The sequence below is a fragment of the Talpa europaea genome (assembly GCF_964194135.1).
Source record: "Talpa europaea genome assembly, chromosome: 16".
NCBI classification, from domain to species: domain Eukaryota; kingdom Metazoa; phylum Chordata; class Mammalia; order Eulipotyphla; family Talpidae; genus Talpa; species Talpa europaea.
This window is the reverse complement of record NC_140084.1, coordinates 21,326,903-21,344,465: the sequence shown is the minus strand read 5'-3', so window position 1 is coordinate 21,344,465 and position 17,563 is coordinate 21,326,903. Positions and strand designations below refer to the sequence as shown.

Sequence of the window (17,563 nt, the reverse complement as noted above, 5' to 3'; positions counted from 1 at the left end):
AAATCATGTTTAAAATTTCAAATGAAAGTATGACAGCAATGAACCAAACAGGGAGAGATTCTAAAGACAAAGAAATCATTAAAAAGGGGGATTTTCAGCTTGAAAAACACAATTGACATGAAAATTACGCTAGAAGAAATATATATGGCAGAGGAAAGAATTCATGAACTTGAAGACAGATTAATAGAAATTATCCAATCTGGAGAACAAAATAATAAAAAATGACCAAGATCTTCCAGAATCTAATGAAAAATATTAAATTTAAAGTTCAACAAAACTCAAGTGGATAAACACAAAGACATCCACACCCAACACATCATAACAAACAGTTGAAAGTCAAAAGTGAAGAGAAAAATGACTTGTGTAGGAAAGCAATGATGCAATTAACAGCTGACTTTTCACATAAAATAATGGGGGGCAGAAGGCAGTGAAATGATACACACAAAATACTAAAAAGTTATTTTCCAAGAATTCTATTATCTGCCACATTTTTCTTTAAAAATGAAGGTAAGGGCCTCCCCTGGTGGCGCAGCGATTGAGCGCTGGGCTGCGAGGCTGCCCGTAGCCTCTGCAGTGCCAGTTCGTTCCCTGGCCGCCGGCGAGGGTCCCACCAAAAAAAAAAAAAAAAAAAAAATTGAAGGTAAAATAAAGATACCGCCACATACACAGACTAAAATAATTCATGCTAAAGTCCAGCAAATATATTATAAAATGAATGAAACTAGGTATGCTAGACTCTGTGTGTATAGTTACCTTGATATAAAACTTCAACAACAGATCTACAAAATTAGAAGTTAGGATTTACCCTTGGAGGGTGGCAGTGACTAGCAGAGTAACAGGAGCCAGAGGAGAAATTTTGGAATATTGATTACACTGTTGTCTTTATTGGAGATTCTGGCACTTTATGTATGCATAATTTCTTGTAATAAAAGCTTACCAAAAAAATATAAATAAGCCTGATGCTCTTACTCCCTGGCTTCTGGAACCCTTTTGCTTTCCCATCACTTCACTTCACTTACCTTCCAGGTCTGATTAGACTTGTGACCTCCAAGGTCCTATCTGGTTTGGCTTCTGCCCACCTGTCTAGAATCATTTCTTTTATTTTTCCTGGCATCATTTCTCACCACTTGGTAATCTCACTCCCCGGCCTTGTGTTGTTCCTCAAGTATGATACATCCTTCCATTATACCACAGGACCTTTGCATATGCTTGTCCCTATGGTCCAAAACCCTGCTGGAGCTTAATTACCCTTGAGCTCCAAGCTTAAGTATGACCCACCCATGACCTCATCCAAATTCTTCTGTTCTGTCTAGCTCATGGAATTATACTGCTTTCCTCCAGAGTGCATGTATTCATTTGTCATTATGGATTCACAGAATAATTATTGGACTGCTCTCACCTTTGCCTCTAACTCACACGTTTTAGAAAGTCTAACTATGTCTTTATCCTGCATTATGTCCTTAGCACTATGCCTGCACACAGTAGGTGTATGATAACTATCTATTCAATTAATTAAAAGTAATTAAGCATATAAAAAGGCTTCCTTCTCATTAGAGTACAGTACGGAAAACTTGGATGCCCAACTAAGGAATGTTCTATAAGCTCTAGGGAACTGCTAACGGTTTTTGGAAAGGGGAGATACATGAGCTGGTCTTTGTTTAGACAGACCTCCATGGGGGTAGAGGCTGGAGCAGCGTCCAGGGAGCCAGGGGTGCCTGAGGAGGGGCGGTGGTCCCATGGGGAAGCCAATGTCCCAGTTGACTCTGACCCATAGGGAGGCCAGCCTGGCAGTGACCTCACAATCACCGTCGGCCTGCCAGCCCCTGCAGCCAGTATCCCAGCTGCTGGGCTAACTCTGGCCTGCACTTTCCCATCTACAGGGTGCACCTACTGTCAGAGCCAACCAGTCAGCAAGCAGAGACAAAGTCTCTGTCAAATGACTCTGTCACCGCCAAGGTCCCCCCCGGAGTTCTGGATACCCCCGAAGCCAGAGGACAAAAAGATGCCGACAGAGAGGAAGTCGACGTGGCGGACGGCCGAGGAGCGGCGCCTGTCAGACCTCACCCGGGTGCTGGAATGGCTGGAGCGGAGGCGGAAGAAGAAGATAACAATCCAGGTGTGTGCTGTCAAAGCAAACTTTCATGGAAGGCTTGGAGACAATCGCTATCGGGAGAGATCAAACTTGACTCCCGAGAAACAAAAGGCAGGAGGGTTTTAAGCGTGAGGTCTTGGAAGACAGCAGTGGGGAACTGGTGGCAAGCCAGGTCATCTGTGTTTGCTAAATAGCACTAAGCCCACTTAGGGTCCTACCCGCTTGCAGAGGCTGGGGGATAGAGTACTACCTTTATCGATTACATTTCAAAGGGATAGAAACAGGCACAGCAGAAAAACACTCCACTTTGTAAGATGGAGGCTAAGATTTATATCTCAAAGGGGCAGAGAAAGAAGTTACAAGGTCTAGTTCCCTGAAGGAAACATTCTTAGAAAACAGAGGTCACAGGCTTAGGGCAGGAGGATCTTGTCTAATCAAAGCAAGACCTTCCCAATCAGGGCAGCAGCTTCTGGGGCCTTGATGTTGGCAGCAGAGCAGCCTTCCCCGTTGCCTGCCACTTCCTCCCCATGAGGGCACCAAGGTCAAAGGGCACTCAGTCTCCACTGCCACTGCCCCCTTTTTTAAAAAAGATTTATTTATGTATACAAGAACTGGGGTATAGGCCAGAGGTGTGTGGGGTGATAGGATTCACCAGAGCCAGAGTGGGGAGCAGAACAGGCAGACTGACCGAAACACACTGCTGAGGGAAGCAGCAGGCAAGGCAGGAGAGGTCTGCTGCGCCATGGGGGTAGCTCCCTGGCCGCCTGGGGATCAAACACATGCCTCAGGGGCTGCCAAAATCTTCATAGTGCTGCGTCTTAACCCCTTGTGCCAACAGGGAGGCCGTGGATGTGGACTACGTCTAATCTAGCTGTCTCAGTCAGTTTGGGCTTCTTTAAAAGAACGTCACTGAATGGCTTATAAAAGCAAGACCCTCTCATAGTTGAACATTTCTCATAATTCTGGGGGCTGGAAGTCTGAGCCTAAGGAGCCGGCGGATGTGAAGTGTGAGGGGCCGGTTTCCCAGTCTCCTTGCTGTGCCCTTGCATGGCCACGCAGGCAGGAGAACACGTTACAGCCTGTGTTACAAGGATGCCAATCCCATGCTGGAGGGCTCACCCTCATGTCCTACTCACCTCCCAAAGTCCCCATACTGTCATTTGGGGAATTGGGTTATGAACTTGCAGGCACAGGGGCACAGCGTTCAGTCTGTAGGACCACACTTCCCTCTTCCTTCAGAACTACAGCAACCAGTTTTACCTCAGTTTCCCCAGAGCTCTCCCCCCAGCCCATCATCTGGAAAAATCAAGCCATGTCCTTGGAAAGTGGTCTTCTCTGTAAAGGATGCCACCTGACCCTGATCCCCAGAGAAAAAGAGGTGAAAGGTGGTGTTACTGCTGGTGATGCTATTTTTAGTGATTCCTGCATGCCAGCGTGTTGCCTCACGGTGCAAGTGTTAGTAGCAGCCTGGGATGAGGGAGAGATCACTCAAGTTCATGCGAAGCAATGAGGAGCCTAGGGGGACTACACATGGTGTAATGTGCAGCCCCCCTGCAAAGGCACCCCGTATTTAGTTAGAATCAAGGTCAGAGGTGGGACAAGTATATAGGGCGTGTCCATGCTTGGGGGATGCAGTTAGCAGGGTGCAAGTAGGGGTATTGCCTGGGGGGCTCCGTTGTCCCCGCTGGTCAAAGCCTATGATTTCTGTTCTAACCTGTGCCTGCTGTTTCAGCAGATGCTGGTCCCCCAGGGTGTTCCTCGTACCAGGACCTTTGCCCTTGGTGAGCGGCCCCTGCCTGACCCTACACCCAGCAGACGAGCAGGAACTCTGGGCACCAAGACAATATCCCTGAGAACAAGGGGGCTGGGGATTCCATTCCAGGGCCCAAGCTAAGTGTTACGAGAGCTGTTGCCAGAAGGGCCAGGCCCGCCTGCTTACCTCCCAGCGCAAGGGTCAGGAAGGCAAAGTGTACCCAGCACACAGGGTTAGTTAGGAGCCCAGCCAGGCGTGGAGCTCTGTGCCTGGGATTAGTGCCTCCTCACCCTGAGTGCTCCCGTGTCTCACCCACCCAATGGGCCCTGCTTGCCAGGGCCACTCATCTGACACACACATCACACACTAAGGTACAAAGATTTATACGTAGCTTACTCCCTGACCCCCACTTTTTGGAGGGGCTAGAGGTTTAACAACTGGGTGGCTCAGAACTCTATCACAGAAATCATATTCACGTCTGTGATTAATATGTTTGGTCTCTTATCTGCTCACTAAGAGTCCATCCTAACATGTTTTCAAGGCTTTATCTTAGATAGGGCTTTTTCATAAACATTTGGGAGCCAGGGTGGAAACACATTTAAATTGAAACACAATTACACCCTCAAGCATTGTTACCCTTCCCAGGAGCATTTGGGCTTTGGGGGAAGCCTGAGATGCATGCATACTGCCTCAAGGCAGGGCAGGTGAGGGCGAGGGATGGCTGGGCCAGGACCCTCTCTCTGGTCCGGTGTTGGCAGCACCCAGGTGCTGTGCACTTGGAGACTATTTGTCAAGGAAGACCCCCGAGGTCATCAAGCCTGTGATTCAGTGGCTATTGCAGCACCCTTGGGTCTGTGGCCTCACCACAGCAGTTTCACTCAGCTGCCCCAAAATTGGGGGTGGGGAACTACTCAGATGATTCTAGTGAGGGTTAGGGGGAGGTGGGAGCAGGACAATCCCTAGCCTTAGTTTCTCTTCCTGAAAATTCAGTCCTGGTTCCAAGTTGCTCCTCCTTCCCCCACTAAGCCAAACAAATCTCCAAAGTTGACCAGTACCCCATCTTTAAGCATTAAGCAGGCTCATGCACAGCTTCCTTTCACAAACCTGAGAAAACTCCACTGGGGCAAGAAACGTCCCTGGGATGATGCAAGGCCACAACAGAAAGCCTGCCTATAAACTTTGGAATGTTAGTTTGGTGCCCAAACCTCAGCTGTCAATGTTCCCCAGTTTTAGAAATTCGATATTTTTTTTAGATTTTTTATTTATCTATGCATACAAGAGCTGGGGGTGTAGGTCCGAGGTGCAGAGAGGGTGAGAGGATTCACCAGAGACAGAGTGGGGAACAGAACAGGCAGACTGACCGAAATACACTGCTGAGGGGAGCAGTGGGCGAGGCAGGAGAGGTCTGCTGCGCCATGTGGGTAGCTCCCTGGCTGGCTGGGGATCGAACTCATGCTGCAGTGGCTGGTGATAGCTTGATAGCCCTGTCTTTAACCCCTGAGCCACCAGGAAGGCCCCTAGAAATTTGATTTTTGAAAGAACTTGGTTGAAAACTAATGTGCACCTAAATTGTACAATTGTATGTTTTTCTACTTTTTCACTTTGTATATAATAATTTTACATGTTGCCTATAGACATGACAGTGGGGGGTTCACCCAACTGATCACCATAGAAATGGGGACAAGAATTGAAAGTGGGGAAATTGTTAGAGTAGCCCTGGGGCTCCTGGTTCTCTGAAGGTGGCAGCAGCTCCCAGCTGAGCAGCATCAGCTGGGCTTGATGGCTGACCACAGCATGGCCAGATTTGGGTTTAACAAAAAAGAAAAAAAAATCATTCTGGAGATGCTGGGGTCAGGTTTAAGGCTAGACAAAGCTATTCAGATGCCACGGAGCTGGCTGCTAGGCCCAGTGCAAAAAAACACAGAGCAAGTTTGATGCACTACCAAGATTTTTATTTTATTTTATTTTAAAGAATTGTTTATTTATTTATACAAGCACTAGGTACAGTCAGAAGTGCAGAAGGGGGGCCTCCCCGGTGGCGCAGCAGTTGAGCGCTGGTTGGCATAGCTGCCCGCAGCCTCTGCAGCACCGGTTCGATCCCCGGCTGCTCCCCGGCCACCGGAGGAGGGTCCCACATGGCACGCAGACCTCTCCTGCCGCCCACTGCTCCCCTCAGCAGTGTACTTCGGTCCTTCTGCCTGCTCTGCTCCCCACTCTGGCTCTGGTGAATTCTCTCGCCCTCCCGCGCTTCTGACTGTACCCAGTGCTTGTGTAAATAAATAAATAAATCTTCAAAAACAATAAAGAAGTGCAGGAGGGTGAGACAATTCACCAGAGCCAGAGCAGGGACGAAGTACACTGCTGAGGGGAGCAGTGGGCACAGCAGGAGAGGTCTGTGTGCCATGTGGGACCCTCGCTGGCGGCCGGGGATCGAACTGGTGCTGCAGAGGCTGCGGGCAGCTTTGCAGCCCAGTGCTCAACCACTGCGCCACCGAGGAGGCCCAGGATTTTGATTTTAAATCACAAGCTGGTTTTGAAAATGGACCAACCAGGTCTGAGCTCCCACTGGCACCCGTCAAGTTCAAGCCTGCACCAGCAACAATCAAGTTTTAGAAGAAACTGGTTTGTAAAATGGACCCCTCAGGTTGGAGGGCAGGTAAGCCAAAGGCAGATATAAGCAGAAGCTTGACTCAGTTTGGAAGAGGCTTCAGAGGCTTTGGGGAGACTTGGTTTCAAGAGGGACTCGGCTTCAGGAGAGATTCATCCAGACTCTCTCCTGACTTCAAGGCAGACCCTCACAGATCTTCAGGACCTTTGCTTCAGTTTCATTCATCAGACATGCTGCTGGCCTGTGCCAGCGTCTCTGAAGAGCTGTAGCACTGGTGCCTCTGGCAACACCCCTGAGAGCTGTCCAGTCCAGTGTCTGGGCCTGCCCAGCCCAGCCTTCCATTTACTGTGGTGCTTCCTCTGCAGAGCCACCTGTGCCTACCACAGCTGCCACAGAAAAGTTGGATTCTGGTCCACCACTGAGACCTGTCCCAGGTGTGCCAGCTGGTGTGCCACCAGTTCCAGGCTCCCATCAGTGGGATGCTGTCTTGCATGTGTGGCTTTTGGTTTGACTACTGGACACTGTGGATACTCTCTGGTGTAGGACAGCCAGCCATTAGTGGCCTTGGAAAAATTTTTCTTTTTCCCAATTACCCCTTTGTAAATAAACCATGATGCTGCGCCCTGAGCTTGCATGGTGTCTTGCAATTGTGAGCCCAGAAGTGAGAACCCACAAACTGTGAGCTTTTCTGGTTTCAGTTTCATCTCCAGATAAGGACCTCAAAGAAGTGGTGACTCGTCCTAGGTTGTCCAGTCACTAAAAATAGAGCCAGATTCCAGGCAGGCAGTCTGACCTCGCACCCAAGCTTAACCACCATCGCCCCACAAATCCAAACACCCACCCAGAGGGGATGCAGAGGCTTCAGCTTCCACCACCCCCACCAAGTGGAGACTAGCTGGGTGTGATTCTGTGGGCTCCTCTCCTGCTGGCCCCTGGGGTCCTTGATGAACCTCCCTTCCAGCCCCTTGGAGCAAGAGCCAGGATGTGCATAAGGGACCACCCTCAAGGTGCACCTGTAGGGAAAGGTGGGTGAATTGTGGTGAAGGACAGGATGGGCTGGGGGTGGCAAACAGTGGATGAGACTTTGGAGGCAGAGGCTGGCAGGGCTAGAAGATGCTTTTGACCTAGCTGGAGGCTGCAGGTAAAAGGCCATTTGGGAGTCAGAAGGGATTCCTAAGGTTGGGGAGTGGCACCCTCATGCAGTGATGGTCTCTGAGGTGGAGAGGAACACCCACCTCTCCAGATCTCCTGGGATCTCGGAGGTCAGTTTGGGGTCACTGTGGCTTGGACATCAGGGTGTGCCTGGAGGACAGCTGGAGGGGGCCCAGGAGGGCCAGAGTAGGGGCTGAAAGTTGCGTGGAGGGGCGAGGCAGCGCACTCACCAGGGAGCCCCATCAAGGACGAGATGGCCTATGCCCACAGGTGGCCACAGTACTTTCCTCTCTCCTTCCAGAAGCCCAAGATTAAGGACGTGGTCCTCGCTAATGCAAAAGTGAAGGAAGACATGAAGAACAAGGCCCTGAAACAGCAGGGACAGAACCACAAGGTGCCAATCCCTGAGCAAGGGACACAGCCTCTGTCGACCCCCAATGCCTACTAATCTCTCCACGTCGAGGAGGGGAACCAGCTGGCTCCCGCCGCATCTGGCCATGATGACCACCGTTGTTGTGGTCACCAGCTCTCAAGCCCACGCGCTCTCCACACTAGCACCCAAATGAGCCACCCACCCCCCATCATCCCCCAGATCCCACACCACAAGCTGCCCCCTGGCCGTGAGGAGACTGACCCCAACGTAGAGCATCATTCTCTCCAGGGGCCACCTCCTCCACTCCCTTCCCCAGACCATTCGGGAACGCCATTTGGAAGATGAGACCACCCAGACCTGACTCTCCAGGCCTGTGGCTTCCTTGGCTCCACCTGACCTCTAATTTATGGGGGGTCCACAGTGATGAGCTGGTGAGCAGACACCCACTTGCCATCCTGCCCAGCCCCCACCTTTCCCAGAGAAGGTCTCTCCATTGGTCCCTTGGCCTGCCTTTCAGCAAAGTCTTGAAATCACTCATTTTGGGGGCAGATGAGGCAAGTCAGATCCTATTCCCCAGGGAGTAACATCTCTTGTGTTCCCCTCCAAGGTCTCAGGGAAAAAGGCCAAGGAGGAGAATGCTGTCCAGTACCGAAAGCTCTATGGGATGGACATAAAGGGGAAACGCCTCAGCATTGTCCCCAGCAACTACAACAAGGAGATTCCCAAGAAATCAGGTAAGGGGTGGAGGGGGTGCCTTGGCCAGGATGCGAGAAGTGGCCTTCATAATCGTCCCCCTCCCAGAGGGACCAAGAGTTGGCGTTGTTCTTTGAACAGCCATGTCCACATCAACCCTCCCCCTGTGGCCCTGTGAATGGTGGAGCTCCATGAGGCTCCTTAGGACCTCACCTGTGAGTAGGTCATGACCTGAACCTCCATCCACACCTGGGTGCTCTCTTCCCAGGAAGCCAGCAAGGGTACCCCAGATTCCCAAAGCCATTGGTGACATCCATGTCTCCAGCTGTAAATGATCTAATTAGTTTAGATACTGTGACAGTGTTGGCATGACACAGAAGGTGCCACATCTCCTGGCCCAGTTCCCAAGACTCAGACTGCCTGGGTTCGAATCCTGGCTCCCCTCACAGTTGTACGACCCTGAGCAAACCACTCCATCTCTGGGGTTCAGTTTCCATGTCTACAAAATGGGACAATCACAAGAGCTGCCTCTCAGTGTCTCAGTGTATACACATGGCTTTAGGGACAAGGTTAGTGAAGTAACTTGATACAGAGTACCTGTTCCATTTGTCATCAAAAATGGCTTTTTCTTTAAAAAAAATTCTCAAGCAGAATAAAATAGACACATTGATCATACCCAGCCTCTTGGGATGGAGTTTTATGGAAAAAGAAACTTCTGGAAGGGATTCCAATAAGTCAAAAGGAAAAGTGGGCAAGAAACTTAGAGCAAGGGCTGCCAGTTCTTCTGTACAAAATTGCCCCCATTATACCCAAGAAAATGTCCTTTATTTTCTTTTCACTTGCCCCAAAGCCAGTATAAATAACCAACTGCAGTCACCTGCCTACCAGCCTCAAATATGATTGACTCTCAATGTGTGCAGGATCCTGGGCTGAGCCCTGGAACAGGATGAAAACTGGTGAAACCCCCAAAAGCTCTGTACTGTACCTTGCTGATACAAGATACAAAATGTTAACATGCGGGGAAGCTGAGTGAAGGGAGACAGGAACTCTCTGTGCTTTCTTTGTAACATTTTTGTAACTCTAAGGTTACTGCAAAATAAAACATTACCTAAAAATGCCTGCCCCACGCAAAGCCCCACACCTTCCTTCGCCTGGTGTGTGTGACCCCCAACTGTCACATCTGGCCTTGGAGCCCTGGCTTTGCTGGACTCCCAGTATGTGGGTCTCGAGCCCAGTGGCGGCTCCTTCCTCCCAGCCAACCCAGACATGGAATGCCTTTCCCCCATTTCTGCACTTTCATGAACCTGAGAGTGAGCCCCTCCTTAGACTGTGTCCCTGGTCACTCACTCACCTCCCTTTAGTCCTGTCCTGCTCAGCTCTTCCTCTTTCCTCTTCTCCACCCCACATATTCCCACTGGGGAGACTTTGTTTCCTTTATTTTATGGCCTTGATAGTGTAATAAAAGCAGTTTCTTCCCTAAGAGAAGGGATGCCAGCAGGATGACTTACCAGCTCTGTGGGCCTCTGCAGTAATCCCTCAGTCTGCAGGCCTCTCTCTAGGTGTAGTACAACCAATGGCCACTTGGGGGCAGCAGGCGCTCAGTGCAGCCCAAGTGCAGCAACTGCTCAGAGGCACCCAGGAACTACATGGGTATCCAGATGTGGCACCCCGTACTGAGTCAGGGCTGAGCCTGGGCACAGTAAGCGGACCTCCGTGTGCAGTCTGGCAAGGAGCCTAAAAAAATGAGACGACAGGAGATTCCAATGAGAATTTGGAAGCCAAGATTAAGACAAAGCAGTCCCTAGGAAGGGCATAGAATCACCTAAGACCTAGGGCAGGAATTCAAGAGGAGATAAGTGTGGCCCAAGGAAGAATATTCTAGATAGAGCCAAATGGTTCTAGCCTTCCCCGAACCCACTAGTACCCACTCATGTCCTTGTCAAGAACCAGACCCCCACAACCCTTCAGGGACCTCTCTGCAGGGTGAGCCCTTTCCTTCTTAAATGCCAGTGGGTCAGCCACTAACTCCTTACAAGACCTTGGGTACATCACAGCCTTCCTCCAACTGCTGTTCCTCCATTTATATAGTTGTAAGAGGTCTTGATTAATTCTCCTTAGACATATCCTGGTAAAATCCCTGCAATTTATTGATGAAATCCTGAAAGCTTACAGGGAAAATGATTGGTGTTCTTAGAACAGCCTTACAAAGGAAGTGAATTAGATTACCATCAATCTGGAAGTGAAATCACACCTACTGACTATTGAGTAAAGAGCTACAGTGCCAGAGCCCTATGCTCAGCCCCCACATAGGTCACTTGGGGTGAATAAATATATTTGCGGATTTAAAATATTTAGGACTTTCTCAGCCATGTATCCCTTCACCTGCAGAAATGCTCCAGGAGAGAGAGAGCAGAGGCACCAAATTAGGAAGTAATTGGGTTAAAATAAAAATAAATTGGCTTAATACCAGGTAAAATAGAAAGGCTGAAAATAAAAGAATAGACAAAGAGTTAACAGGAAATGCAAACATACAAGATGTAATTAAGACTAAAAGAAACACATGGGATAAATGAGGTGTTTTATTATTGTTAAAAAGAATAATAATTATAGACCTATATGCACAAAAAAGTATAGTAGCTAAATAGATACATATTTAGAAATGCAAGGGAGACCCTGGTAACACAATTATCAGAGAAGATTCTTTCAGAATCAACTAGCCAGTATCTGGAGTACACAGAAGACTCTAACAATGCAATTAACAAAGCATAACTTCATATTTGAATAATGAACACACATTTTTATATGGCCATAAACATAAACATTCAAACATAAATAAAATTAAAATTAAAAGATACCCCCAATAGAAGAGTTGGAAATTAAGAAACCCAGCCCCAAAACACCTTAACAGAAAAAAACTAATGAAAATAACCCCATAGGTTCATACCAGAAAAATATATGCTCAGATGAAAATTTGCAGTAAAAAATAATGGCATTGTCTTTGTAACAGAAAAATAATTTTAAAAAACTAATACCTTTATTTATTTAGTAAGAATAAAATAAATAATTAACATGAAAGAGAGAATTAATGCACTAAATACAAGCTCATATTTATGAAATGCAAGACAAAAATTGGTAATAAGAATAATTTCAGGGCCTCCCTGGTGGCGCAGTGGTTGAGCGCTGGGTTGCGAAGAGCTGTCCGCGGCCTCTGCCGCGCCGGTTCAATCCCCGGCTGCTCCCCGGCCATTGGAGGAGGGTCCCACATGGCACGCAGACCTCTCCTGCCTCCCGCTGCTCCCCTCTGCAGTGTACTTCGGTCCTTCTGCCTGCTCTGCTCCCCGCTCTGGCTCTGGTGAATTGTCTCACCCTCCCGCACTTCTGACTGTACCCAGTGCATGTATAAACAAAACAAACAAACAAACAAACAAATAAATAAATAAAACATGCCTCTATAAAAAAAAAAAATAATTTCAAAGCCAGCTATTTGGAAAAGCAAGCGAAAAACAATATGAACTTATCACAAGTCTTATTAAGAAGAGTAAAAATGTACAAGATTTTGTATGACAATTGATACATAAGCAAATATAAAATACATTAAATGAATTGTCATCGAATACTTATATGCACAAGATATATGAAAACCTAGCAGAAATGGATAATTTCCTGTTGTCCACTAAATTATCAAAATTGACATAAGAGCAGAAAACTTGAATAGAGCAATTTCTGAAGCAAAAACTGAAAGATGATGGACACTTTCCTACTGAAAATGTAGCCAGGACAAAAGGGTTCATCTAACCTTTAAAGAACAAATAATTCCAGTGTTACTTCAACGACTGTAGAGCATATAAAAAACAGACATTTCTGCGTGGATTTAACGAGTCATCCTGGCCTCAATATTAGACAAATGTAGGCCAATCACAATAATATAAATCTAAAAAAATTTAGCAAAAGTGTTTAAGATATGAAATAAACAGCAGACCCCAGTCCAATGATCAAGTGGACTTAATTTTAGCAAGTGAAGAATAATTAGGTCAGGGGCCTCCAGGTGGTCTAAGGGTTAAGTCTCAGCAATATCACTTCTAGGGCCTGAGTTCGATCCCGAGCCAGGGAGCTGACCCACATGGCACAGCAGACCTCACCTGACTCGCCTGCTGCTCCCGTCAGCAGTGTAGAAGATCTGCCTGTTCTGTTCCCCACTCTGTCTCTGATGAATCCTCTCACCCCCTGCACCCCTGGCCTATACCCCAGTTCTTATATGCATAAATAAATTTAAAAATTAAAGTTTAATTAATAAAAAAAAGAATAATTAGGTCATCAATATCAGGATATTTATTATCAATAACTTCTTGGAAGATGTCGCCAGACAGTTAGATACTGGTTGAGGGGGTGGGTAGGAGGACTGTAAAAATGAAAAGCCACGTGATCCTATCAGTAGGTGATAAACAGTCATTACTAATAAAAAAAAAAAAAAACTTGTAAGCTAAAAGTAAAACTGCTAAGATATTACATCTCATAAAACACAAACTGAATATCATTCTAAATGACAACAAGCTAAAATCATTTTCATTACAATCAGGAACAAAATGAGGCAAGACTGCTATTATCATTGACTGTGTTTTGAAAAGTCTCTCTAATGTAATATGTCAAGAAGAGCAGATCATTTGTATAAATATTGAAAGGCAGATATTTTCATTTTTTCCCCTGAGATTATTTCATAGCTACAAAAATTCTAGTCAGAAATGGGTAAAATTTGGCATGTGATTGTTGCTGTACTCGAAAAAAAATTCTAAAACAATTATCTTTTGTCTGTATTAGTCAGCCCAGTTAGAAGTAAAAATCTGTTAAATACTTAAAAGCAAATTTGACATGAAGAAAAAAATTGAGGTACCTAATGGCATATCAGTCATTACAAAGTCAGAATTGGGGTAATATCAGCTGTCATCCATGCTGCGGACTTGTCCCTGCTGTTCCTCTTGCCTGCAATGCTTTTCCCTCTTTTTAACCTGATAAACCATTTGTCCTTTAGAGCCCAGCTCAACATTGCTCCTTTCTTTTTTTTTTTTTTTTAAAGATTTATTTATTTATTTATTCAAGCACTGGGTACAGTCAGAAGCGCGCAAGAGTGAGAGAATTCACCAGCGCCAGAGCAGGGGACAGAACAGGCAGACTGACGAAATATACTGCTGAGGGAGCAGCGGGCGGCAGGAGAGGTCTGCGCGCCATGTGGGACCCTCACCTGTGGCTGGGGATCAAACCGGCCCACAGAGGCTTCGGGCATCTTCACAACCCAGTGTTCAACCACTGCGCCACCAGGGGAGGCCCAACATGCTCTCTTCTGATGCTTTCCCTGACCTCCAGGCTGAAGTTCCCCTCTGGGGAGGGAGAGGAGAAAAGGTTGAGGAAAGAGGGTAAAGGGAAGGAGATGTGGGAGCTGAGAGGTGGATCTCCATGGGGGATCCCAGCCAGGTGGATCTCCATGGGGGATCCCAGCCAGGACCTTGGGGACCTGGAGGGATGGGTGAAGCCCATGCAGCCTCTCAGCATTCATCACTTCCTGCCTGCCCCTCTCCCACTCTGCAGCGTCTAACTCCCTGGTGACGTCTGTCCAATTTCAGAGGTAGACGTGAAGGATGCCAACCCCCTTGAGTTTGCCCAGCGGTCCATGCGCCGACAGAGCATCGTGGAGCCCATGTTACAGGATGCTATCTTTGGCTCCCGGAAGTCAACGCTCCTGAGGGACTGGACAAGCAAGAGCACTGAAGCCAGTTATGAGCGCAAGCTAAAGAGCCTCATGGACAAGAGCGCAGATCCCAAGACAGAAGTGGTGAAAATGCTGAAGCCGGAGGAGGTGCTGAGCTGCCGGTGAGCAGACCCCCAGAGTGAGCAGACCCCAGGGTGAGCAGGCCCCAAGGGTAGGCAGACCCCCAGGGTGGGCAGACCCCCAGGGTGGCCAGACCCCAGGATGAGCAGACCCCCAAGGTGGGCAGACCCCCAGGGTAATCAGACCCCCAGAGTGAGCAGACCCCCAGGGTGAGTCGACCCAGGGTGAGCAGACTCCCAGACCCCAGGATGAGCAGACCCCCAAGGTGAACAGACCCCCAGGGTAATCAGACCCCCAGGGTGAGCAGACCCCCAGGTGGGCAGGCCCCTGAGGCTGAGACGGGCTGTTCTGAAGAACAGGCTTCGGTCACTATGACCTCTGGCTCAGACATGGGTGTCTGGAGATCTGGGTGGGGGCCTCCCTGGCTGAGCCATGTCTAGTCCCAAGGCTGTTGAAGGGCTGAGGCCTTGGGTTTCCCTACAGCCGGCCCGTGGCTGGTCTCCCGGATGGACACAGGTACACCAGCCTGGTCACAGCCCGTCCGCTATGTCCATCTCTCGCACAATAGAAACTGTGGACACTATTCAAAAAGGAAGACCCAGTTGTGTGTGGCCTTGTTTTAACAGGAAAATCTCCTAAGATCCTCTCACACTTTACAGCGCTGTGGAATTGCTGGGGAGCGCAGTCACCCTTCTGGGGGCCGCCAGCTGCACATTTGGGGTTTTGGACTCCCGTAGGGACCAAGTGTGAACCCATCTTTTCACAGCTTTCCCTTCTCGCTTGTTCTTTGTCTACCTGATGGGGACCCGCTGGTTTTCGGCAACACCAAACAGCTGGGGCTCCACCTAAAATCCAAGTAGCCCCCAAAACCAGTGTGAACATTTGCCATTGAGATGCAACTGACGAGGCTCAGAAACTTCAGCCGAGGAAAAGCAGACAGAAGGACGCTGCGGTCAGCCTCGGGGGGGTGACGGCAGTGAACTCATCTGGTGGTTAAAGACAAAGATGGCCTCCGAGGCCTGGCGGCAGGGCCCATACAAAGCCCCGCCCGCTGGCTGCCTGGTTGAGGGGGGCTGGAGGGAACGGCTGTCTCCGAGATGCACGGGCAGACCCCCCCAGAGAAGGAAGCTTCTTGTCTGCGAGCTCGGGTTTTCCGATGGGTTGTGTGGCCCTAGTGGACCCTGGCAACAGACAACCCATTTGGGCTCCAAGGAAAGAGATTTGGGCAGGGCACTGCCCTCCCTGGAAGGGGAGAATATTTGGAGAGATGGCATCTTAGACGCCATTATTTCCAGGGAAAGGATGAACTTGTCTGGCCTGGGGGCCTAGTGAGTGCCCGCAGCACACGTGTGCGAGGCTCCACAGGTCTGGTCGGGGGCCAAGGGTGCACTGGGGCTGTCACAGCTCACCTAGGTGTCGGGACAGGTGAGCTGGCTGTAAGGGCAGGTAAACTGGACAGGTGTCAAAGGAGAAGGAAGTCATACTCAGTGGCAAGAAATTCTTAACCCAAGTTGCAACAACACACAGCAGCCCGAATCAGAGGCCTGGCAGCTCGCACAGCGCCGGGGGCCAGGTCAGCTTGGTGACGGTCTAAGGAGCACTGAGGATGTGGCGGCAGACACACGCCAGGCCACGCCGTGCAGGTGGCATCAGCTTCACCCCTTCGTGTCAGTCTTCAGAATTGTGGGGCTTGAGCCAATATTGCAACTCAAAGGCCTCGTGTTGTACCTGAAACTTATTAACAGAAGACACCTCTGTTCCCATGACCTTGCTCAGCCCTATTCCCAGGCCCACGCACCCAGCGGGAGGACAGACCAGGTGGGACACCTCGCACCAAGTCACCCCCATGGCCTCTCCTTCTTCCCAAGGCTATTTCAACGTTAGCAGCAGAGTCCTTGAAATGGGGGTTCACTTAGCCTTTCCTCTGCTAAGAGGAAGGAACCCCAATATGAAGACTGGTGTTTATACAGTTTTCCTTTCTGTGTCTCTTCTTGAGCTCAGTGGAGCGCGTGAGCAGAGCTACTGAGTCAAAGACAATATAGGATTTTTTTGAGTGAGGACCAGCGATGGGCCGACAGTCGGGGGGCTTGTACAGGAGTGGTTCTTGGCACGTGTATTACCAGGTCGCTTTCCAAGATTTATGGGAAAAAGTCCCACCCCCACTGTGGGCTGTCCACTCTTGCAAGATGGCCCCCCGAAGTGCCAGAGCCAGTCCTGAGCAGCCCTGCACTGCCTGCTGGAGCCTGCGCCTCCCAGGGGAACTGGAAGCTGCAGCAACCGCACCCCTCACCTGGGCCTTGTCTCGCAGGTACCTGAGGCTGTCCAAGAACAACATCCGGACCCTGATAAAGCTGTGCAAGGACGCGGGCATGGACGTGGACATCCACCCCCACATGGTGGAAAGCGAGATTGATGCCAAGAAGGTGTTTGGCCATAGCCCCAGCGTGCCCCCTTGATAGCGCCCCCCACCCCAGCCATCCTCAGGCCCCCGGCCCTGTGCCAGGTCCCCGCCCCAGATGCCACCCCCTGGCCCTTCAGATCTGGTGCATCCCGCTTAGAAAGTAGTGCTCAGAAAACAAGCTTAGACTCCAGGGCACATGGTGCTGGTGTGATGTTTACCCTGGGCCCCGAGTCAGAACCGACTTGGAGAAATTAGGGTTTTTTCCCCACCGAAAGATACTCCTTAGAAAAGCTTTTCCAGAAAGGAAGGCTTAGAAAAAGTGAAAATATGGAGGCCCAGTGTCCCCAGAGGGAGCTCAGGAGAGGCAGAAGGCTGGTGGCAGAGGACACAGCAGCCCACCTGCCCCCTGTGGGAGAGGGAGTGGCAGGGTCACCGTGGAAACAAGGATGCCACAGGGGGCGCCTTGCTCAGAGTCCCACAAAAGACAAGGAGAGGACAAAGCAAGGGCAAGATGGTGTCCAGTCCTCAGTCTCCAACTCAGCGTTCTTTGATGATGGAGACTCCAGCAAATCCCACAGGACTATCCAGAGCCTTCCCCCCCACCCCCCACCCCTCCACCCCCGTCCTGGAGCCTCTGTCCGTTGAGGTGACAAGCCTAGGCCCTTCTAGC

At 49.4% G+C, this 17,563-nt stretch overlaps 1 protein-coding gene across 1 annotated transcript; it reads left to right on the top strand.

Annotated features, from left to right (window-relative positions):
• Window positions 1-2,002: 2,002 nt before the first annotated feature.
• Window positions 2,003-16,948, top strand: LOC311185961 (uncharacterized protein C16orf78; the record flags this gene model as incomplete). Its single annotated transcript, XM_084256848.1, has 5 exons — window positions 2,003-2,116; window positions 7,907-7,999; window positions 8,586-8,712; window positions 14,287-14,533; window positions 16,801-16,948. 5 exons carry the CDS (start codon window positions 2,003-2,005, stop codon window positions 16,946-16,948), a joined length of 729 nt encoding a protein of 242 aa, XP_084112974.1.
• Between the last annotated feature and the right edge of the window lie 615 nt (window positions 16,949-17,563).